The 25,278-nt window shown below is 38.0% G+C and overlaps 1 protein-coding gene across 5 annotated transcripts in view; it reads right to left on the reverse strand.

Moving 5' to 3' along the window:
* Positions 1 to 25,278, reverse strand: part of LOC129726236 (neuropathy target esterase sws) — a 95,675-nt gene that overhangs the window by 68,445 nt on the left and 1,952 nt on the right. For 4 of the 5 annotated variants that reach the window (XM_055682978.1, XM_055682977.1, XM_055682979.1 and 1 more), the window contains 4 exons: positions 2,083 to 2,642; positions 1,815 to 2,021; positions 1,416 to 1,760; positions 1,129 to 1,358 (listed from right to left, as the gene is read on the reverse strand). In XM_055682978.1, the coding sequence (XP_055538953.1) occupies positions 1,129 to 1,358; positions 1,416 to 1,760; positions 1,815 to 2,021; positions 2,083 to 2,642 (1,342 nt within the window). Of the gene's footprint in view, positions 1 to 1,128; positions 1,359 to 1,415; positions 1,761 to 1,814; positions 2,022 to 2,082; positions 2,643 to 2,708; positions 3,582 to 25,278 lie in introns of those variants that run through there. The other variant, XM_055682982.1, reaches the window with a different exon arrangement.

Here is a 25,278-nt window from a genome sequence, read left to right on the forward strand (position 1 = left end):
ATAATGGTCAATTATGGTAAAAGTATATAATATTAAATATAAACATAAAATTTAACACTTTCGAGGTTTTTTGTGATGCACTTTATTATTGCCCCAGGATTTCCACCGTCACTATCAGTTATACGAGTCGAATAAAAAATTTTGTCAACATTGCGCTTTAAGAAGAGATCTGGCACCTCTGACATGTGAAACCTAGTTGCCAAATTGGCGGTTTTTTTCATCGCTTATCTCTCTCTATGAGTATCTCTAGTTTTGACCTGGGAGGGAGAAACGAATATTACACTCAAAACAGAGAACACGCACATGCGTCGTTTTCTAATAGCGTGTAACTATCTTCTTGCTGTAACGCATGCATGACTCGAAAAAAGTTTTTAGTAACATCAGGAATTCGCGTTGACGGTGTTGCTGATATTTGTTTGGTTTTTGGTGCGTAAGAGAAGGAAGGAAATATTTTTGCTTTTGTCATCACGCACATTTCATGCATGAGAGCTCACATTAGTGCGAACAGCCTTTAAAATCCTTTTCAACGCGAATTTTCGAACAACTGAAAGGTATCAGTTATAACAATACTCATCGCAAAAAAAAGCTTTTTTTCCTTGGTTCAAATTGACAGTCGATGACAGCTCATTCTGATTCATTTTGACACTTACACAGCTTCGTATCCGTTTCTCCCTCCCAGGTTTTGACCTATTATCGACCTGACGCTGACAGGCGCACCGTAAAATTTGTTAGTTTTAGCACACCACCGCATGGGCTCAGTCGTAAACAACTATTTGGCATCTCTCTCTCACCAGCGTTGTAAATCGCAATATCATATCTTTATTCCTGGAGGTTACCAATTCGCTATAAGAGTGCGTGTTCCACTAGAGTGGCGTCATGTCATTCAAGGTAACACTCTGGTTAGGCTGGTGACACTGATCATATATTCTCACACGAGTTTAATAAGATGGATGCTCGATTGGAATGACACTGACAGACAATTTTGATTCCAATTTCGACAGTGTCGTCACTCTAGTAATACAGGCACTCTAATAGAGTATTTAAATTATTTTTGATATATTTAATACAGTGTACCTAGATACTGATAGCTAAATAATATAATTGTTATTATTAAAGTAAGATTCTCACCTATAGATTATTTCTTTGCTGAGAAGTCCAACCCTTGAATAGTGCTTTGCTTTAATTGTGTATAAACTACTTTCGCCTGTTAGCACTGCTAGGCCTCCAACAACATCACCTGGATGAATAGCTACAGTATGGTTTTCAGACTTGTCTAACTTTTTATTGCAACCCATATTAATCTGGGGATACTGTGCTATTGTCAATCCGCCACTAATAACAAAAATTAGGAGCACATCCTTAGAAAAGAGTAAAATTCAAACGGGCTACTTTGTATTTATATCGTAAAAACTTACATCACTGCGACCTTGGTGCGTAAGTGTGGTACCTGGTGCAATTTCTTTTAGAACAATGTTTTCCTCAATGAAAGGCCTATCTGCATCCTGCAGGCCCAGCTCCTTCAGAAAACCTTCAATAGCAATCGATTTCATCACAGTATCTTCCATCGGTTCACTCGGAAGAGCCGAAGTACGTCGACTTCCGATGTGATCAGCTAAATCCGCAAGCATATCTGGTTTGGTTTCATTATTTGATGCTTGGCCAACCAGTGAATGCGAAGGAACTTGTACATCCGATGGTACTCGACGATGGCCAGGGCTATTTTTCATCGGAACGACGACTTTTTTGCGCTGTGATGAACACTACACGAAAAAAAAGTTAGAATGTGAGTTTTAGCGTTATAAGGCCTCACTTACTTGAATATATTCAGTACTAAGACCAAGATAATTGTGCAATGCAGTGATGGTTACTCGTTGCAAACGGATCATAATAACTTGTATCACTCGGATTAGTAAATCTGGACTTTCATTAAACACTTCTTTGAACGCATACATGGGCAGGCGAATGACTTGAGAATCCTCCATGGCTCTTGCTGTGACGGTTTTGTATTGGCTGATGTTACCCTGTGAAAAGGTAATTAAATGAAAAATTTGTGGCTAAATATGACAAAATGTTCAGCCTTACCACAAGCACATCAATAAAACTCAACAAAGACGTCACAGATTCTCCCTTCCTAACAACCTTAAGAGCAATCGAACTACCATCCGGATTATTTAAAAACACGTTTATCTGGCCATATTGCACAATAAAAACACTATCGTCGTTGTCTCCTACTTTAATTAGTGATTCACCGGAGATTAAGTTTCTTATTTCAGTATGTTTGCATAATTTTAGGAACACCGGTTTTTCGAAATGACCGAAGATTCGAATACTTTGTAACATATAAAGTGCATCAGGAGGAACTTTATCATTACCCTCGGCAGCTTCCTCCAAGTATTCGGCCGGGGGCTCTACTACCTGAAGCTGAATCGGATCAATATCTCTTCGAATGTGCAGTAATCGTTTTGCGAAGCGCATTACGGCTTTCCGTTTTTTGCCTTGTACTCCATATGCTTGACCAGATATCGATTTCATTTTCCTTAACATGCGTCGACCGTAAAACATCATTTTGTCTCGTTTCCGGAATCGTAACTGTGGTGACTCATAGTTTTGAAACAATAGTTGTGCAGCTTTATCTCGAATCTCTGGAACAAGAAACAAAAGTCCACGATCACGCCTCAATAAGTTTAGTATAATCGGAACATATTTACCTATATTTATATTTGTTCGTCATCTGACTTTTTAGGTCTTAATTAAGTGTACATTAATTACCACAGGCAACAAACTAATACAAAAATATTTGGTTTCGTTCTTAGTCTGTTATTGTGCTTTTCATTTAACTACCATGCGAACAAGGTCGTCGTGTTTTGTTCCAATTCTGGCGCGTGAGAGACTGATATTGCAAGTAGGATCATAGTACCTACTAGCTTTGTTTGTTTAAAGTGAAACGGGATTGTGGTCTTTTCCTATACAATTTTGAGGTTGGAGTTCTTTTTACTTTTGTAGTTTGAGCGTAAAAAATTCGGCTTCCACTAAATAAACAGCATTAAAATTGCTACTTCAGGCATGCAACAGTTGTGAAAACAATTGATCAAAGTTTCATGTACGTAGTCTTCATAAATCAAGTAAAAATTAGATTGCAAAATTCGAGTTGATCGCGACCACGTCCCGTTTCAATCTTAACAGTTGGCTTCGAAGTCTAAATATGGTAAAAAATGTTGGTGTTCAAGACAAAACTGCATGGTTGACGTTGAATTACGATAGTTTCCCGCTCAGAAGAGCATAACTAAAAAATATCAATCATTTTTCTGCCTGAGATACAAATAACATGTTTTGCTTCGATTTTGTGTTTTCTCATATGCTTTTGATAATAAAAATGAATCTGCATGAGATAGAATAAAAAATCGTGAAATGAAGTTGTTTCGGAACAAGTCTAACAAATATTTCGTCTCTATCGAAGAATGTTGTTTCTAACAAAGGTTGTTACCCTTGCTATATGCTATCTTATTTTGTTATGAAGCTGATAGCCGTTTTGCTATAATTTTTGTTATTTTAACACCTAACGGAATCGAATTGAAAACACAACCAGAACAGTTTTAACAACTAATAGCTTCTATTACATTTTTATTTTATCTTATTGATCGGGTTTATATTTCATTAACGGGTGACAATTGAAAATTTGTATTTGGTTTAAGAATGAATGAATGAATATTTATACTAGAGGTCAATGAGACGTATGAAAAAACCTAATTTAATCCACCTAGTTGTCAGACTCAGCCTTTCTCATTAAAACTTATTATTTGTAAAAATAGATTTACATGAATGCTTAAATCCAATAAAGGTATATTCACTCTTTGGGTTCTAAAATATTGATGTTGTAATTGAAGTATAAAATATGAACTTTGACGTAATGTTAGTGCTTAAGAAATAGCGAAATGAAAGAATTAACTCTTAATTTCGAACAATTTAATCACGAGCGATATTAGGCACGTTCAAATAGTACGATACCACGTTTAAATCATGTTGAGGCCATATATATTGATCAAAGCAGGTATAGTGTTGAATAGTCTTTGAATTTCTTTTCTTTCCAAAACGTTTGAACAGCATATTAAATTGTTATGCAGTTTGTTATTTGTAAGTTTGAGAGATGACTCGCTTGTATGACACAAGTTATGTTCAAATAAGTCGTGTAATACTTGAGATTTCGTTTTTTTAACAATTTAATACTAAACGGTTGCTTAAGTTTGATTACAATCGAATGAAAAGGGAACGTATAGGGCAGCCAAACTTTGAAACCACGTGTTCAATCATAATTCATCAGTTGACCCTTAACTAGCCCGTCCATCTGATAATAATTTTGTTCAAATCGGTTGTGTAGTTTCTAAGATAATAAAGTTTCGTGATTTTCACATTTCGATACATTACAGACGAAGTTACAGTCCGATTACAGCAAAATTCAATAGGGTGTTATGAGGCAGCTAGCCCTTTCATTTGACACTAATTTTGTGAAATAGGTTCGACCATCTCTGAGAAAGGTGAGTGAGTCTGAGTAGTCTTCGGAATATGTTTCTTTTCATAGCTGGATTTAACATTTTTAAACATAACAGACAAAGTTATAATTCGTTTGCAAAAAAAATCAATAGGGTCTTATGGGGCAACAAGACCTTCCATATGACACTGATTTTATGAAAATTGGTCCAGCCATCTCTGAGAAACATGAGTGAGCTTAAATTGTCTCCAGAATACGTTTCTTTCCATAACTTCTGAACCACATGTTCAATCTTCATAAAATGAAGAGGTAAGGGTTTTTAGGTAGCCCGTTCATTTGAAGATAATTTTGTTCAAATCGGTTGTGTAGTTTCTGAGATATTGATGTTTCGTGATTTTTACATTTTGATACATAACCTCTAAACTAGAAATCAGATTACAATAATATTTAATAGGGTCCTATAGGGCAACTAGACCTTTCATTTGCAATTAGTTTCATTGAAATCGGTTCAGCAATCTCTGAGAAAATCGAGTGAGATTGGGAGAGCGTTACACACATACACACACACATATACAGAAAATGCTCAGCTCGTCTCTGAGTCGAGCGATATACGTCATTCGGCCCTTTTGAGCACTTTTATACCTTTAGTTTTTGCAGTGATTTCTATACCTTTCTAGGAGGAAGACAATAGGAGAAAGGCAAAAAGTGAAATGATAGAAAAGGCTTTTTATTTCAACGTCAATCCTGAGCAAGGCCGCAAACATTGAAATAGTACAATATCAAATTTAAATGACGTTGAGGCCACATATTTTGATCGTAGCTATAGTTTTAAACAGTCTGCGGGTTACGTTTCTTTCTATAACTTTCAAGCCACAGGTCTAAACATTATGAAATTCTTTGTTTAATGGTTTAAAAGCCCATTAATTTGAATTCACCTATGTTCATAGCTTCTGAGATATAAGAGCGATTTTCACATTTTGCCGCAGCGCCAAAACTGAAAGTTTGATTACAATGAAATTCAATAGCAACCTAAGCGGCAAATAGACCCTTCATTTGACACCAAGATAGAAAGAATCGATCAGACCATTTCTGAGAAAAGTGAATGCGAGAAAAAGGTGCACATACACACGTACACACCCCCACATAAACATATACACCTATACATGCATACATGCAGTAAATGCTCGATTCGTCGAGCTGAGTCGAGTAGTATATGACATTCGGCCATTTGGATCATTTTTCTACCTTTTAATTAGCCAGTGATCGTTTGGAGAAAGTCAATATGTTTACTTTCATTATGTGATTTCACATTTTTATGAACAACGTACAAAGTGATTACAATGAAATTCAATAGCAACCTATTGGACAACTATACCTTTCATTTGACACTAATTCTGTGAAAATCGGTTCAGCCATCTCTGAGAAAAATGAGTGAGCTTAAACAACCTCAGAATAACTTTTCTTTACATAATTTTTTAACCATATGTTTAATCATTACGAAATTTAAAAGTTAAGGGTTTTGGAGACAGTCCGATCATTTGAAACCAGTTTTATTGAAATCGGTTATGTTGATTCTGAGATATTGATGTTTCGTGATTTTTACATTCTGATACATAACCTCTAAACTAAAAATCCGATTACAGTGTACACACGTACACACATACATACATACATACAGAAAATGCTCAGTTCGTCGAATGGGGTCGAGCGGTATATGACATTCGGCCATTGGGACCCCTTTTATATCTTTGGTTTTCTAGTGATTGCTATACCTTTCTAGGAGAACGGCAAAAATAGACCTTCGAATATCGTTTAGCGGTAGGGCTCTAAAGTTTCGTCTTTTCGGAAAAAGTCCCGATGCAAAATTTCAGCTCGATTGGACATCGGGAACACGTGCCTCAAAGTGATCAAAGTTTCACGAAAAATAACGATGAAAAAAAAACCGATATCGAAAATTTTTTTTGATGCTATGTCTTAGAAATGCATGAAACGTCGAGATTTGGTATTAACTCGAAATTTCTTTTTTTAAATATAAACTTTCTGGGTCTTAGAAATTTATATATGAACGTTCCCGGCGATGCTCGGGATCAAAGGTTTCGAAGATAGTTTTTTTTATATTTCATTACTGCATTAGCTCAACTCACTTCAAAAATATAATTCACACCTTATACTTCCATCCTCACTTGGATTGTTTTTTGTGACTTTGGGCTGATTTACAGAAACTGGAAGTCACCATTTTGGATTTCAAAATGACGTATGGATTTCCACTTTCGAAGGTATTAAAATTGTTGGCCAAATATCACTTTAGAAGTCATAAATTAGCATGTTTCACGTAGTTTTGTGTATGATATCTCAAATTTAGCAATCAGATATTTGTTATTTTTCTTCAAATGTCTTTTCTCAACGTTAACAAACATTTTAATAAAAAAACACGTGTCATCGCTATAAAATGACGTATGGAGCTCCACTTTCGGAAGTATTGAAATTGTTGACCAAATATCACTTTAGGTTATTTTCCTGAAACCGGAAGTCGTCATTTTTTAATCCACAAAACTTCGTAGAAAATAAGAAAATAAAATGTTTTTAATGCTTAAGCTGCCTCTTATTCGATATTCAAACCAATGAATCGTAATGAATCTTTCCTCCTGCTAAATGTCCCAAGAGTTCTAGTTTGGATTAACGTAAAAAAAGGAAAACAGTAAGGCTTAGAGCTGAATGACCGTCTGGTTAAAAGCTCTCTAATAAAAATCAAATTCAAATTCAAAAGTACAAAAGTAAATCGGATGCCGTGATATGTAACTATTCACAAAACTACGAAAACATCAGAAATGTAAAATGATTATGCTCGAGACATGGATTATTCTGCAAAAAAAATTGTAGATGTTGAAAGAACAACGAACATTTTATTGAAAAAAAAAAAACACAAATCATTGAATTTTGATTAAGAGGCGAATTGTGCATAAAAAATCAAAGTTTCACATGTATACGTATAATACGTATAAATTTGAAAAAAATATATTTTCAGGTGATTTTCTGTATTCTGTATGCTGTATGTGGTCCTCGTGGCTCTGTGGTGAGCGATGTCGATTGGCTCCCACATGGTTGGGATATCGGGTTTGATCCTCGATCAGGTCGAGAATTTTTTCGAACTGGAATTTTTTTCGGCTCAGTTTTGGGGCACGGTGTATCGTTGTACTTATGCTACAACATGCAAAATGTGCTAAAAACAATATCGATAACGAATTTTCTCAACTAATCTGGTTGATCGAGAGCGCTATTAGCAGGCTAGCGTGCGATATTGTTGTGCTGTATACAGAAAATCATCTTCAAACATTCATTTTATATTTTAACATAAACAAACATTTTAATGAAAAAAGAATCACATGCCATCGCTTTGAATTTCGATTTAGAGACAAATTTAGCATAAAAAGTCATAAATTTGCATGTTTCACGTAGTTTTGTGAACAATATCTCAAGTTTTAGTGATCAGATACTAATTATTTTTTCTCACATGTCTTTCCTGAACGTTAACAAACAGTTTAATGAAAAAAAATCACATGTCATCGCTATGAAATTAGATTTAGAGGCAAATTCAACATAAAAAGTCATAATTTTGCAAGTTTTACGTAGTTTTGTGAATTATATCTCAAGTTTTAGTAAACAGATACTTGTTCCTTGTCTTCAAATGTCTTTCCTGAACATTAACAAACATTTTAATGTAAAAAAATCGCATGTCATCGCTTTAAATTTTGATTTAGAGGCAAATTCAGCATAAAAAGTCATATTTTTGCATGTTTCACATAGTTTTGTGAATAAAATCTCAAGTTTTAGTAATGAGATACTTGTTATTTTTCTTCAAATGTCTTACCTGAACGTTAAAAAACATTTTAATGTAAGAAAAATCACATGTCATCGCTTTAAATTTTGATTTAGAGGCAAATTCAGCATAAAAAGTCATATTTTTGCATGTCTCACATAGTTTTGTGAAAAAAATCTCAAGTTTTAGTAATCAAATACTTTTGATTTTTCCCCAAATATCTTTCCTAAACGTTAACAAACATTTTCATGTAAAAAAACCCACATGTCACCGCTTATTTTTTTGATTTAGAACGATTTAAAATGATGGTGGTGACTGTACACCACTGAGACGGAGGCAATAACATCAATAAGATCAAGCGTTACGGAATTCCATTTTTATATAGTAGATATATATATATATATATATATATATATATATATATATATATATATATATATATATATATATATATATATATATATATATATATATATATATATATATATATATATATATATATATATATATATATATATATATATATATATATATATATATATATATATATATATATATATATATATATATATATATATATATATATATATATATATATATATATATATATATATATATATATATATATATATATATATATATATATATATATATATATATATATATATATAAATCAAATTCAAATTCATATTTATATATATATATATATATATATATATATATATATATATATATATATATATATATATATATATATATATATATATATATATATATAACCCATTTGCGCGAGGTGGCATCCAGCGGTCTCCGCCGAGAAAAGTGTGGAGACAGATGCAGTGAAGGTCGCCTGCGAAGACGGTAAAGGCAGTACGCCTACCGGATCTACGCAAGACATCGCGGTGGCTGGTCCACTTAAAGGCGGTCGGAAGACAGCGGGACACGCTACCGAGGGTGCTATAATCGAGTTTGCGAAAAGCCGCAGCAATACAACGAAGTACTTGAAGCAGGCCCTCTACATGCTTCGGTCCTCCGTCGATGCTGCGAAAAAGGAGCATGCTGAGCTCGAAATGAAAGCTGCGGCTGCAGAGGAAGAGGAGACGAAGGTGACCGAGCGGGCAACGAAGTCGGTCCAAACGGACACCAGCACGTTTGCGGCGGTTTGCGCGGCAGGGCTAGCTGCCAAACGAACGCGACAGTCCCCGGGAGGGACGGCCCCCGGGGGCACCAAGAAGCGTTTAATCGCAAACAGCCCTCAGACCGGCGTAGGAGTGGCGCAAACAACGCCCACGGTGGCAGCCAAGGAGCAGAAAGCTTCAGATAACCCGTGGGTAACGGTTCCAGGAAGGAGTAGGAACCAAAAAGTGGTGGCCAGAAAACCGCACCCGGTTACAAATCCTGCGACGAAGAAAGTCAAAAATAAGGGCGACGCACTCATCCTCAAGACAGAAGAGTCAACGTACTCGGATGTCCTTAAGGCAATGAGAGGTGATGCGAAGCTTAAAGATCTGGGGGCAGATGTGCGTAGCATCCGCCGATCCCGCAAGGTAGGAATGATCGTTGAACTCCGCCAGAAACAAGGGCCTAGCCTATCGGGCATCGGTCCAAGGGGCGCTTGGAGATGGAGTGCAGGTTCGGGCACTCGCGTCGCAGGTAACCCTACAAATTAAATATCATCGAGGTATGCGAAGTCGTGGATGCCCTCAAGGAGCAGTGCGAAGTGGTTGTGGTACCAGAGGCAGTTCGACTGCGTAAAGGCCCAGTAGGGACCCAGACCGCCTTTGTCAGGCTTCTGTCGGTGGATGGAAACCAGGCGCTGAAGGTAGCGAGGCTCAAAGTGGGCTGGTCAATGTGCCCACTCAGCATCTACCAGCCGCCGGAGGTCTGATTTCGATGCTTCGAGCAAGGACACAAGTCCTTTAGCTGCAAGGGGCCTGGCAGGAGCTCCCTATGCAGGCGGTGCGGCGCTGCAGTTCACAAAAGCAAAGACTGCGGAGAGCCCCTGAAGTATTTGGCGTGCGCCGGAAAGCGTGACGCAAAACACATAATGGGAGGCCTGAGGTGCACGGCCGGTAAGCCGACTAGTAAGCCACGGGCGTGAGAGTGACACAGCTAAATTTGAACCACTGCTTCGCGGCTCAGCAACTGCTATACCAAGCAGTCAGTGAGTCGTTGTCGGACATTGCCATAATCTCGGACCCCTACCGTATTCCTTCCGGAAACGGGAACTGGATTTCGGACGGGTCCGGTTTGGCAGCAATATGGACTACGAGCAGGTTCTCGGTTCAGGAGGTAGTGTCAACCTCAAACGAAGGATACGCGGTTGCCAAGCTGCAGCTGCTATGCTCCGCCTCGTTGGTTTACCGAGCAGGTCGCAAGGATTATCGACCGAGCCACCGTGGAGCTGATCGGTCTATCATCGTTGGTAGTGGCGGGCGACTTCAACGCATGGGCAACTGAGTGGGGAAGTCGACGCACAAACCAGAGAGGCCGGATCATGTTGGAGGCTTTGGCGAAGCTCAGCATAGATCTGGCCAACGTCGGCATGAAGAGCACCCTCAGTAGAAACGGCGCGGAGTCGATCATCGATGCGACGTTCTGTAGTCCAGGACTGATCACGAACTGGAGGGTAGACGATGGCTGTGTAGACCGTAAAACCTCGAGACCACATGCGGCGAGTAGAATAAACACTCCAGCTCCTCGCGGGTGGAGGATATCACACTTCAATGAAGAGGTATTTGCGGGAGCAATTAGACGAGAACACGAGGCGAGCAGAATTCGTCACCCGAGCGCTGATCAACTTGTTGCCATACTTTCGCGGGCGTGTGACGCCACCATGCATAGGAACCACCAGCCTAGGTATGGAAGGCCACCAGTCTACTGGTGGACCGACGCGATAGCGGACCTCCGCAGAGCGTGTCTTCAAGCGAGAAGAAGGATTCAACTTGCGCGAACCGACGAAGAAAGGGAAGATCGTCGAGCGGCATTTAGTTCCGCAAGAACGGTGCTTAAGAGAGCAGTAAAAGCTAGTAAACGTGCGTGCTTTGAAAGTCTGTGCGCTAGTGCCAACACTAACCCGTGGGGTAACGCCTATAGGATGGTGATGGCTAAGACCAAGGGTGCGATGGCGCCTGCAGAAAAATCACCAGCGATGCTTGAGCGGATCATAGAAGGACTCTTTCCACGCCACGAGCCAAATCCTTGGCCTCCGGCTGGCGAGTCACTTCACCGACGTTCCAGTATCTCAAACTCAGACCAGAGATGGTCGGCCAACCTGCCGAACACCCAATATATGAGTGACGACGTAAGCCGTGCCGAGGCAGAGGCAGAAATGGTTACGAATGAGGAGCTCATCGTGATCGCCAACTCCCTGAAGGTGAGCAAGGCGCCGGGATTGGATGGGGTTCCGAATCTGGCTGTGAAGAAAGCCATCAAAGGGGCCCCCAGACTATTTCGGGAAGTCATGCAGAAGTGCCTGGATGACTGAACATTCCCAGAGATATGGAAGCGACAGAAGCTGGTCTTATTTCCGAAGACAGGGAAACCACCTGGTGACTTGCCGGCATATAGACCGATATGTCTGCTCGATACGGCGGGAAAGGTGCTCGAGAAGGTTATTCTCAATAGACTGGCTAGGTACACCGAAAGTGCAAATGGTCTGTCGAGTAACCAGTTCGGCTTCCGAAAAGGCAAGTCTACGGTGGATGTTAATCTGTCCGTCACCAAAGTAGCAGAGGTAGCACTCCAGCGTAAAACATGGGGCATTCGCTATTGCGCAGTCGTCACGTTGGACGTGAAAAATGCGTTCAATAGTGTTAGCTGGGAATCCATAGCCCACTCGCTTCGGAAACTAGACATTCCGGTGTCTTTGTACAAGATTCTGGAAAATTATTTCCAGAATCGTGTGCTAGTTTACAACACAAACGAGGGTCAAAAATGTGTCCCAATTACCGCAGGGGTTCCACAAGGTTTCATTCTGGGCCCGGTACTGTGGAATATCATGTACGATGAAGTGCTGAAACTCAAGCTTCCCCAAGGGGTTGTGATCGTTGGATTTGCGGACGAAATCACACTTGAGGTCTACGGCGAGTCGATCGAGGAGGTAGAGTTGACGACTTCGCACTCTATAAGCGTCGTCGAGGACTGGATGCGCTCCAAAAAACTGGAGCTGGCGCATTATAAGACGGAGATTTCAGTTGTTAATAACCGCAAGTCGAAGCAAAAAAAAAAAAAAAAATATATATATATATATATATATATATATATATATATATATATATATATATATATATATATATATATATATTATAAAATAAAAAAAATATATATATATATATATATATATATATATATATATATATATATATATATATATATATATAAACTTTCGAATTTCGTTTAGTGGTAGGGGTCAAATGTTTCGGCTTCTCGAATAGAGTTCCCATGCCAAATTTCTGCTTGACCGGACATCGGTAACACGTGCTCTCCTTTCGTCACCTAACGACCGCGTATGGAGAGACAAACACAATGAGTGAATCGCTTCTCAGAGCTGAATTTTGTCGAATTCGTTTTCGCGGTGTAGCTGCACCACCGTCCCAGACTACACTATGCAGCTTGAAAAATAAAAAAAAACATTTCCAGTGTAGTTGCATTGGTATGCGTGATAATACGGATCACCGCCTGTTTTCATACAGCATATCTTACTGCTGACAGCGGCCACAAATAAATTGACCCCAGGACATGAGTTCATTGTCATTCACTGTTACTCGGTATAGGGATGCCAATCCGATCAGAAAGACAAAACAAAAATGTAACAGAAAGTATTAGTTAATTATACGAAAAACGTTTCAGGTTGTGTATTGTATTTAATCCCATTTGGTTTTAAAATAACAGAAATTATAACAAAAATGATTCTACTAGTATCAAACTGATATCAAATTTTACTACTAACGTATCAGCTTTCTTACAAAATGAGATAGCATATAAAACAGGTTGATAACAACCATTGTTAGAAACAACAGTTTTTGATAGAGGTGAAATATTTGGAAGTATTGGTTCAGAGCAACTTCGTTTCAGGATTTATCATATCAATTTTAGATTAATTTTTGTTATCAAAAAGATATTGGGAAATACTAAATCGCACCAAAATATGTGACGTAGCTATTTGGGTTTACCATTGAGTTTGTTTAGTTGTTTACATTTGAAGCATTTACTAGTACTACAAAAATGCACTCTCCTCCTCTCCTCTCTTTTATGCTCATTGGAGATAGTTGTCAATTTGTTTTGTTTTGGTCGTTATTGCCATAGTCATTTTATCTCGTTTCCATTTCATATTTCCATCTCGCAAATGTTCTGAAAAAAAAAAGTACCTGACACTACCACGTGGAAAGAGAAGCGAAACAAGCCGATTTTGACACATACGTGTGAATGTGTTAGTAACTCCCTACAGTACACTCTGCTTCTTTCAGGTGTAGTCCGGGACAGGAAAAGTGTAGTCAGCGACAGAAAAAGTGTAGTCCGGAAAGTGAAAAAAAAACCTTTACGGGGTAAAAACCCGATCAGAAGAGCTTAACTAAAAAATTACAAAACTCTATCAGCACGAGATACAAATAACATAATTTGATACGATTTTATATGTTACCATATGTTATTGATAACAAAACTGAATCTTAATGAGTTATAAAAACAAATCCGGAAATGAAGTTGTTCTAAAACAAATCTAACAATTTTTTCGTCTCTGTCAAAACATGTTGTTTATGAGAATAGTTGTTATTATACTGTTCTGTATGTTATCTAATTTTGTAAGAAAGCTGATACTTTAATAACAAAGTTTGATATGGGTCTGATATTAGTAGAATATTTTTTGTTATAATTTCTGTTATTTTAACACCTACCGGGATCAAATTTAAAACACAACCTGAAAGGTTTTTTGCATAACAAACTAACAGCTTCTGTTATATTTTTGTTTTGTCTTTCTGATCGGGAAGTGAAGTCCGAGCGTAACTACACCGCGAAAGCGACTTCGACATAAGTCTAATGATGTGTCCCATTTCTCACAGAAACCTATGCACCATATCATCATTTTATTATGGGTTGAGAGGATACAAGTTTAGTCTGTTACCCGTCAGGATTTGTACAGATCGAGACTAAACGACGGTCGCATCTCATTTCCATCACTGATCTCTAATATATACACACGATTAAAATTGACTTTCGAATATCATTCAGCGGCAGGGCTCAAAAGTTTCGTCTTCTCGAAAGAAGTTCCGATGCAAAATTTCAGTTCAATCGGACTACGGGATTACGTGGCTCAAATTTAACACTTCCCCAAATCCGATTGAGCTGAAAACTTGTATGAAGTCATTTTTCTAGTAGACGAAACCTTTGAGCCCTGCCGCTATACGAAATTCGAAGTTCAATTTTTTCCTATATGTTCCATTGGCCCAGCTCTAAAATTTCTTAGTGCCGATTTTGTCAAAAAAAAAAAAAAATCAGATTACACCAGATCTTGACGTTTCATATATTTCTAAGACATTTGGAAATTCGAAAAAATCGTTTTTCATTGGCAGCTTAATACACATGTACACACATACATACATAAATCAATCCAAACAAATAAAAATGCAGCTCTGTCTGTCTGTTTGATCCATATAGGCTTGAAAACTACTGAACCGATCGGCGTGAAATTTTGTATATAAGGGTTTTAGGGGCCAAGAAAGGTGACTAAGATAGTTCGAGATCCCTTCCTTTCTGGAAGGGAGGGGTTCCATATAAATGAAACACAAATTTATGCACATCTCGAGAACTAATCAAGTAAATGGAACCAAATTTGGCAAGTGGATGTTTTTAGGGGTAACTAATATATCCGTAATGGTTTGACACTCTTCCCTCTTTTATAAGGGAGGGGTCCCATACAAATGAAATACAAATTTCGCACAGGTCGAGAACCAATCAACCAAATACAACGAAATTTGGCATGTGAATATTTTTAGGGGTAACAAATATGTTCATAATGGTTCGACACCCCTTCCTATTTTGTGGAAGAAGGGTTCAGTACAAATGAAATACAAACCTCTGTGCACATCTCGAAAACTAACCAAATGAATGGAAACAAATTTAGCATGTTAACATTTTTAGGGGTAACAAACATGTCCATAATGTTTCGACACCCATCCTTCTTCTGGAAGGGAGGCGTTCCACACAAATGTAACAAAAATTTCTGCACATCTCGAGAAATAATCAAGTAAATAAAACAAAATTTAGCATGTGGAGGTTTTTGGGAGCAAAAAATATTTTCATGGTGGTTCGACACCCCTCCCACTTCTTAATGGGAAGGCTCTTATAAAGGGTGATTTTTTAAGAATTTGGTTTTTCTTTAAAATAAACGCATAAAAATTAAAAAACTGTATGAAATCTTTATTTGAGCCGATAAATTGATTTATGCCATTTACTTTTTAAAGATAAATTCATTCAAATGTTGGCCACGGTTACGTTTTAAATGGTCCATACGAAAAGTCCAATTATGGGTCACTTTTTCGAGCATTTCGGCTGATATCTCGCGAATAACGCGTGTCATGTTGTCTTCCAAGGCTGGAATTGTTGTTGGCTTATCCGCATAGACGAGAGACTTAACGTAGCCTCACATAAAATAATCTAGCGGTGTTAAATCGCATGATCTAGGCGGCCAATTCACTGGTCCATTTCGTGAGATGAATTGCTCACCGAACTCATTCCACAATATGTCCATTGATTCGCGCGATGTGTGGCACGTTACTACGTCTTGCTGAAACCACATGTCATCAAGACCCAGCTCTTCCATTTCCGGCAAAAAAAAACAGAAATTATCGCGCGATCGAGAGCGCCATTGACCGTAACGTTGCGATTTTGATCATCTTTGAAGAAGCACGGACCAATGATGCCTCCAGCGTGTAAACCGCACCAAACCGTGCATTTTCTGGGTGCATTGGCGATTCTTGTATTGCCTCTGGTTGCTCTTCGATCCAAATGCGGCAATTTTGCTTATTAACATACCCATTTAACCAGAAATGAGCTTCGTCACTGAACACAATTTTTCGGTGAAAAAGTGGATTTTCGGCAAGTTGTTCTAAGGCCCATTCACCAAAAATTCGACGCTGCGGCAAGTCGTTCGGCTTCAATTCTGCTGTATTTTGTAAGGCCTTACATCAAGATCCTTTCGTAAAATCTTCCATGTAGTCGAATAACACAAGCCCAATTGTCAAATTGACATTTCACCGTTTTCCACTACACTGGCTGATACAGCCATGCTGCTCTGTTTTGGTATTTATTTATATATATATATATATATATATATATATATATATATATATATATATATATATATATATATATATATATATATATATATATATATATATATATATATATATATATATATATATATATATATATATATATATATATATATTTTTTTTTATTCTCGCTTATTTTCCGTCGGTCTAGTTCCGCCACTGTTGTGGCCAATCACCGACGCCCAGGGAGGCGACTCCACACCCAGGACCCTAACTCACGACCCGTTTATTAACGGACCGGCGCCAACGGCTTTACTTCCTCATGCGATGGAAGGCGTGATCCCAGAGATTTTTCGCCTCAGAAAATCTCCCGGTGTCGGCTAGGATTGAATCTAGACCAGTTGGGTTCGTTGTGAGTGGATCACGCCACCTCACAACCATCAACACCTATGTCGGCGGTGGGATTCGAACCCAGGCGTCGAGCGTGGTTGGCGGAGACGTTACCAACCACACTAAGCCCCCGCCCTTATATATATATATATATATATATATATATATATATATATATATATATATATATATATATATATATATATATATATATATATATATATATATATATATATATATATATATATATATATATATATATATATATATATATATATATATATATATATATATATATATATATATAATCCGCGTTAAAAAACCGCGTAAATTCCGGAATCCGCGTAGCAAAAACCATCGTTAATTTTGCATTCTGAGTGAAGGGAAACCGAAATCCGGGCAAAAAATAAAATACCGCGTAAATTCCGGAATCCGCGTAAAAAACCGCGTAAATTCCGGAATCTGCGTAAAAAAACCCCGTAAATTCCGGAATCCGCGTAAAAAAAACCGCGTAAAAAGCGACCTTAGTGTATATTTTATTTAATTGCGTTATTTTAAAAAATCGCGTAAAAAAAACCTCCATTCAATAATAACATCCGATTAAAAATAATGGCACGTAAGTAGATATAAACTTGAAAAATAATATAAAAATGGTAACGGAACACACGAAATGACTTTATAGTGCTTCTAAAATGAAAATTCATTGAAGAACATGACAATAACTTTTTTATAATAATATGCCACATGTTTAAGCTTTCGTTCCTTTATCGGAAGCTAATCGCAACGTCCCTGACTCGTATCGTTATACAACTTTTAATGTAGTTTTATTTCTTCTCCCCGAATCAACGGAATTTGCCTATTTTTTGATAATAACAGCAAATATATTAAAAATATGCATTATTAAGATTAATAAAACAGAATACAGTTATACCTCGATTATACGCACCCTCGATTTTACGTACTTCGATTTTACGCACATTTTACCTCGATTTTACGTGTACTTTTGCCAAAAATCTTGCTAATTCAATTATTTTTGTTTGAATTATGCATATTGCAGGATTCTATATATTAGACATCGTTCACAAGTAATGGGCTGTCTATATAGACTGGTAAATCACCTCACAACCATCAACACCTATGTCGGCGGTGGGATTCGAACCCAGGCGTCGAGCGTGGTTGGCGGAGACGTTACCAACCACACTAAGCCCCCGCCCTTATATATATATATATATATATATATATATATATATATATATATATATATATATATATATATATATATATATATATATATATATATATATATATATATATATATATATATATATATATATATATATATATATATATATATATATATATATATATATATATATATATATATATATATATATATATATATATATATATATAATCCGCGTTATAAAACCGCGTAAATTCCGGAATCCGCGTAGCAAAAACCATCGTTAATTTTGCATTCTGAGTGAAGGGAAACCGAAATCCGGGCAAAAAATAAAATACCGCGTAAATTCCGGAATCCGCGTAAAAAACCGCGTTAATTCCGGAATCTGCGTAAAAAAAACCCGTAAATTCCGGAATCCGCGTAAAAAAACCGCGTAAAAAGCGACCTTAGTGTATATTTTATTTAATTGCGTTATTTTAAAAAATCGCGTAAAAAAACCTCCATTCAATAATAACATCCGATTAAAAATAATGGCACGTAAGTAGACATAAACTTGAAAAATAATATAAAAATGGTAACGGAACACACGAAATGACTTTATAGTGCTTCTAAAATGAAAATTCATTGAAGAACATGACAATAACTTTTTTATAATAATATGCCACATGTTTAAGCTTTCGTTCCTTTATCGGAAGCTAATCGCAACGTCCCTGACTCGTATCGTTATACAACTTTTAATGTAGTTTTATTTCTTCTCCCCGAATCAACGGAATTTGCCTATTTTTTGATAGTAACAGCAAATATATTAAAAATATGCATTATTAAGATTAATAAAACAGAATACAGTTATACCTCGATTATACGCACCCTCGATTTTACGTACTTCGATTTTACGCACATTTTACCTCGATTTTACGTGTACTTTTGCCAAAAATCTTTCTAATTCAATTATTTTTGTTTGAATTATGCATATTGCAGGATTCTATATATTAGACATCGTTTACAAGTAATGGGCTGTCTATATAGACTGGTAAATCTGCCGAAAATTGGGAGACAGTAACAAAAACACCACCTCTGGGAAACAGCGAACTACTTTACAGTTGTTTACGTGTCTAACGTGTAAAATATATAATGTCGTACGGATACAACCTCTGTTGGAGTAAATTAATAACACTTTTATATAAAACGTCTACTGTTGCAAAATAAAGGGGCTGTTTTCAAAGCATGTCGACGTCATACAAATACTCACACATATACTCACATACACACACTTACACATATATGCACACAAGCATACACGCATATACACATGCATACACACGTACATACACGCCCATATTCATTGTTATAAAGAATTTCTTTCAAGCATTTTCCAAATCTTTTGGACCCATTAGAGAACTACATGTAACGCAAATAAATACCTCTTTCGACCCCCCTTCCCCTCCCATGTCGATCTCTTATTTGAATCATTACAAGTTTCTGATCACGGAAACTAATTTTGGACTATAAAAAATATTAAAAATCTTGCTTCGATTTTACGCACAATTCGATTTTACGCACATTTCAAAAACGAGAATGTGCGTAAAATCGAGGCATACCTGTATCTTATTGTCATGAACCATACGATTAAATTTTACTTCATTGAATTTACTTATACTAAACTTATTAAATACCGCGTAAAAATAATCTTCCAAATCGCATAAAAATAATCCGCGTTATTTAAAAAAACCGCGTAAAAAAAACGCGTTATTGTAAAAAAATCGCGCAAAAAAAGTCGCGTATAAAAAAAACCGCATAAAAATAACCCGCGTAAAAAAGACCCCAGTGTATCCCAATAAAATAAAACTGAAAGTAGCTGCCAACATCTGCCTAGATATGTTGTCTTGAAAATTGTGTCATAAAATTGAAAAAAACAGACATAACTCCTCCAAATTAAGAGATAGCGATTCACTTGGAGGAAGTTCATGGAAGACTTGAACAAATACCATCCAAATAAAGTATTCATTAAACAGAAACTTTCTAGAAGACAGCAAAACGCTAAAACCATGCGTTTCGTCCCAAACATCAATGTCCTACTATTTTTGATTTCGTCCCACTGTGTGCCGGTATGGTAGCTGAAGAGAAGTGATTTAACAGGGTTGTCGTCCGGCATCCTTACGACGTGACCGACCCACCACAACCTGTTGACTTTCGCCAAGCGTGCAATGGGGTTCTCTCCAAGTAGCGGTTCATGCGCCATCGCCATTCTCCGTCGTTCATCTGTACTCCACTGTAGATAGTCCGCAACATCTTATGTTCGAAAACTCCAAGGGCGTTAGGGTCTTCCGTGAGAAGCGATTCCGTAGAGGACTTTTTTCAGGGTTTTGTGCAACTTCAACTTCGTGCGTCGTTGCACTCGACTCGATTGAAGTGTCACCGAAGTGAAAGTAGGCACGATCTCCAGCCTGGATGCATCTCTGGATTTCTTTGCTGGTGTGATTGTCGGCGGTCACCAGTGACCCCAAATACACGAACTCGTCGACCACCTCAAGCTCATCGCCGTCTACAAAAATTTGAGATTGGAGGCTGATTCTTTTCACCTTGAACCCTTTTACTCGCATGTATTTCGTTTTCGACACATTTATTCGCGGTTTGTCCGGTCCACGGCTTTCAGTCGATCGTAAGTTTCCTCCACCATCGCAAAGTTACGTGTTATGATGTCACGTGTTACGTGTTATCAAGTCACCCGCGAAGCCCAGAAGCTGAACAGACCTTGTGAAAATCGTACCCCTAGTGTCGATGCCCGCACTTCTGATTACACTCTCAAGGGCGATATCATGTTTTTCCTCCTCCCAAATCCTGGAAATGACCCATTGCAGCGCTCTAGCCAATGCCTCTCTCCAATGTTTGAAGAGCTCGCTCGGCAGTCCGTCTTTGCCTGCGGTTTTGTTGTTTTTCAGCTTCCCGATCTTTTAAAGAGCTTCATGAACATCGGGGACTGGTCTTTGGTCATCTGCTCCTGGTGATCCTGGGTCAGTTACTGCTCTGCTTCTGTTTACTGTATCGCCATTCAGGTCTATCGAAGTACTCCTATAACCTGTCGACCACCTCGCTGACATTTGTGAGAAGGTTTCCACCCGCATTGTTGCACATGTCGGCTTGCGGCACATAGCCTCTGCGAGACTGGTTCACCTTCTCATAGAGCATCCTGTTGTTGATGCTCTGTTGATTTTGCGAAAAAATTTGTTTAGGTATCAGTAGGACGACCCTGGCTTGGCTACGACTTTGTCACCCGTGAACCTTGCCTTGTTCCTCACTACCTACTAGGGGAAACAGTGTGACGCCGGCCCTGACTCGCAGCAGTTCCACCATTTTCAGATCCGTCCAAACATCGGTCAATGAAGTTGTTGTAGGACTACTCTGCCGACTGGCGCTGGTTCACCGTCTGACTTTTGTCACACGACTGACGTCTACCGTGCCAACCCACGAGTTGTGAGGTGATTAAAAGGTGCAAGATACGACGAGCATCTTAACGGCGAGGACGACGACGAAGTAAGAGTAGATCTCGGTGTACGCAGATGACGACAGAATTTCAGCCCCTGAGCTCCAGGAGGTTAAAGAGGAGATCGGCAGAAAAACAACATAACAGCTGGAGCTTGTCAACTTTACAGTGAGTTGTTGAATCATGGTGGCGAAGCACTGGCTAAGGCGCTACACTGGGTTATTGCCAAAATTTGGGAGGAGGAAGTACCGGAGGAATGGATGAAGGGTACCGCGTGCCCTATCTACAAAAAGGTTGACAAGTTGGATTGCTGCAACTACTGTGCAACCACGCGTATTTATAAGTTGATAATAGCGATTATCGAGCTAAATTTTCAGTTAGCGGTGCCCATCACTGGCTTTAACTCGAATTTCTCGATGTCGACAGTTAGAAATTCACTTTCAGTTAAACTTTGCGATGGCTAATTTTGAGAAACAGGTTACTGAATCATAGTTTATCAGTTTTTTTTTTTGCATAGACGACCAGTCACTTTGACCAGAAGCAGTAAGCCGCACTATATATTATCGGTTGTATCTCGAGATTACAAATCGAGATACAAATCGGCACGAAGCAAAATAAAGCAGTACCTAAGAGACTCAGGCTGAGACGTATGATATGCTCCAATCGAAGACATACCCGTCACAGGCACCGAACCTGAAAAAGTGTTAGCTAGGAACTGGAAGTAACATTTTGGTACCAGTCCCCAGTACCATGTGTGCTTTTGGGAGTAAAAGTAATACATTTATTCCTTTTATTTGTGTTTGTGTGTGTTTACGCTTCGTTTCAAGTTTACTACTCTACTATACTGCCGGTACCCGGATAACTGTCTCATTAAGTCATTATGAAAATCAACATGTTGAGAAAACGGCGATTTAATATTATCCGTAAATTTTCTGATTTCCAGCTATTTTAAGCAATTACATCCAAAACCAATGACCAGAACAGTTTCATGGCATCACAAGTTCAACGTCGAGAACAAATAACCATGGGTGGAATTGGTTTTACGTTATATAACTTAAAAAAAAATAATATGGGACAAAATATGCGGATACATTTCAAAAGTACTCGCATATTTTGTCCCATCACAGATAAATGCAACCAGCAACCGGCAGTACCACCAGCAACGTAAATTGTACCACAGAAAAACAATATTAGTCTAGTTAATTGAATTGTAATTGTACTTTTGTATGGAAAAACATGGAAAAAATACCAAGTTGTGTTTGTCCCATATTGAAAGTACCCGCATTACAGTCCCACTGCATAGTGGTACAAACTACTCTGAACATATAACTTTGCTCCAAATAATTGTATATCGGATAATTTTAGGCATATAGAAATATGTCATTTAATTAACTATACTAATGTTGTTTGTCTGTAGTACAATCTACGTTGCCAGTGATACTGCCGGTTGCTGGTTAAATTTATATGTGATGGGACAAAATATGTGAGTACTTTTGAAATGTACCCGCATATTTTGTCCCATATTATTTTTTTTTTCGAATTTAATTTTGTAACGTAAAACCAATTCCATGCATGGTTTTTTATTCTTAACGTCGAAATATGGTGACATGAAACTGTTCTGGTCATTGGTTTTGGATGTAATTGCTTAAAATAGCTGGAAATCAGAAAATTCACGGATAATATTAAATCGCCGTTTTCTCAACATGTTGTTTTTCATTCTGGGACTGTTATCCGGGTACCGGCAGTATATGCCTTAAATCATCTGATATACACTAATCTGGAGCAAAATTATATGTTCGCAGTTCGTACCACTATGTAGTGGGACTGTAATGCGGGTACTTTCAATATGGGATAAACACAACTTTTTCCATACAAAAGTATCAATTTCAGATTTTTTTCGGAAAATATGATAACAATTAAGTCAATTCTCGATGATAACACAAAAGTGACAAGAATCAATATGGCACAGTTATGCGGCAGTATAGTACTGAGCCTTCCTGCCCCGCTGAAGTACCGTGACTGCGGATAATTCCGCGCAGCACATTTTTCCGCGCACTCATCTTAAAAAACTATTTTTTAACAGTAAATTACACAGTTAAATTGTGTGCTTTACCATGTGCATAGCATAGCCTGCTGTAATAGTACAGAAATTAGGTGTTTTAGTAAAATTTACTGTTGAAAAACAGTTTTTTAAGACGAGTGCTTGGAAAAATGTGCAGCGCGGAATTACCCGCAGTCACGGTATTTCAATTACAATATTCTGTAGAGACCTTATTGCGTTCCTCGTACATTTTGTTCATATTTGAAAAATTGGCATTTCACATGAAACTAATAAAATACTACTACATATTATAGAATTGTAGTTATCAGAAACATAGCGTTATACGTTTGGACTAACTAAAGTCATTTTGCGGTTTAGGGGGAAGTCCTCTATGTCCGGACGGCCTCTATGTCCGGACAACAGTGATTTTTCGAAAACAAAAAATCCTAATGTTGTTTTGACATGATGGGAGAAGAGTAAATGAAAACTTTTTGCAGTGTACAAATTTTGGCATCACTGTCTGCAAAGGTAAACAAACGAGAGCTGTCAAAAGTTTCAACCTGCTGGTACAAAGTGTAACGCCTAAACCTTATACTAATCTTGAAAAGACTTTTTTGGACCCTTAAGGGTGAATTGCACATAGAAGTCAGTGTTGGTAAGTTTGTTTTGCATTGCAGTGCATATTAAACGCATACCTAATCAAAAAATTCTATGGAAAAAACAAATTCTTCAAAACATTAGTGAGTCCTCTATGGCCGGACACTATCTCGTCCTCTGTGTCCGGACAAGAAAAAACTAAACATTGAACATGGATTTTTCAAAGACTCTTTCTTCTCTAAAACAGGATATGGAACGAAAAACAAAACCTTCTTGGTCTTCGGAGAATCTAAAGACTTCTCTGAATATGGTGCTCTCGAAACAGATGACCATAAGAGAAGCAGCCGTAAAGTACGGGGTACCTAAAAGCACTCTGCAGGATCGTATCAGTTGCATCAGATCTGGTAAAGATATGATTATGGGGCCCAAGCCCGGTGGATTTACAAGGACATTTTCCCCCGAATACGAGGAGCTGCTTGCGCATCATGTCACGGATTTGGCAAATCGTTGTATGCCACTTACCAAGAAGGAGTTTTCCAAACTTGCCTATGATCTCGCGGTAGAGCTCAAAATTCCACATCGCTTCAACATTGAGAAGGGTGAAGCAGGGAAAAATTTTTATTACAGTTTCATGAAAAAGCATGGCTTTACACTGCGAACTCCAGAGTCGACAAGTCTTATGAGAGCTGTTGGATTCAACCGTCCACAGGTCCAGTTGTTTTACTCGAACCTTGACAATATGATGACGAAGTACAGATTCGAACCGTCCAGAATATATAACTGCGACGAAACGGGAGTTACTTGTGTACCTAGGCATCAAAAGATTCTAGCTCCCAAAGGTGTTCGACAGGTTGGTAAACTAGCTTCTGCTGAGCGTGGAAAAAATATAACAACCATTTTTTGTATGAGCGCATCCGGGAACTACATTCCACCACTGTTCATCTTCCCAAGGCACAAAATGAACCCTAGACTCATGCTGAACGACCCTGCACAAAGCATGGGAGTGGCTCAGC

This window comes from Wyeomyia smithii, chromosome 1, assembly GCF_029784165.1.
Source record: "Wyeomyia smithii strain HCP4-BCI-WySm-NY-G18 chromosome 1, ASM2978416v1, whole genome shotgun sequence".
NCBI lineage: Eukaryota > Metazoa > Arthropoda > Insecta > Diptera > Culicidae > Wyeomyia > Wyeomyia smithii.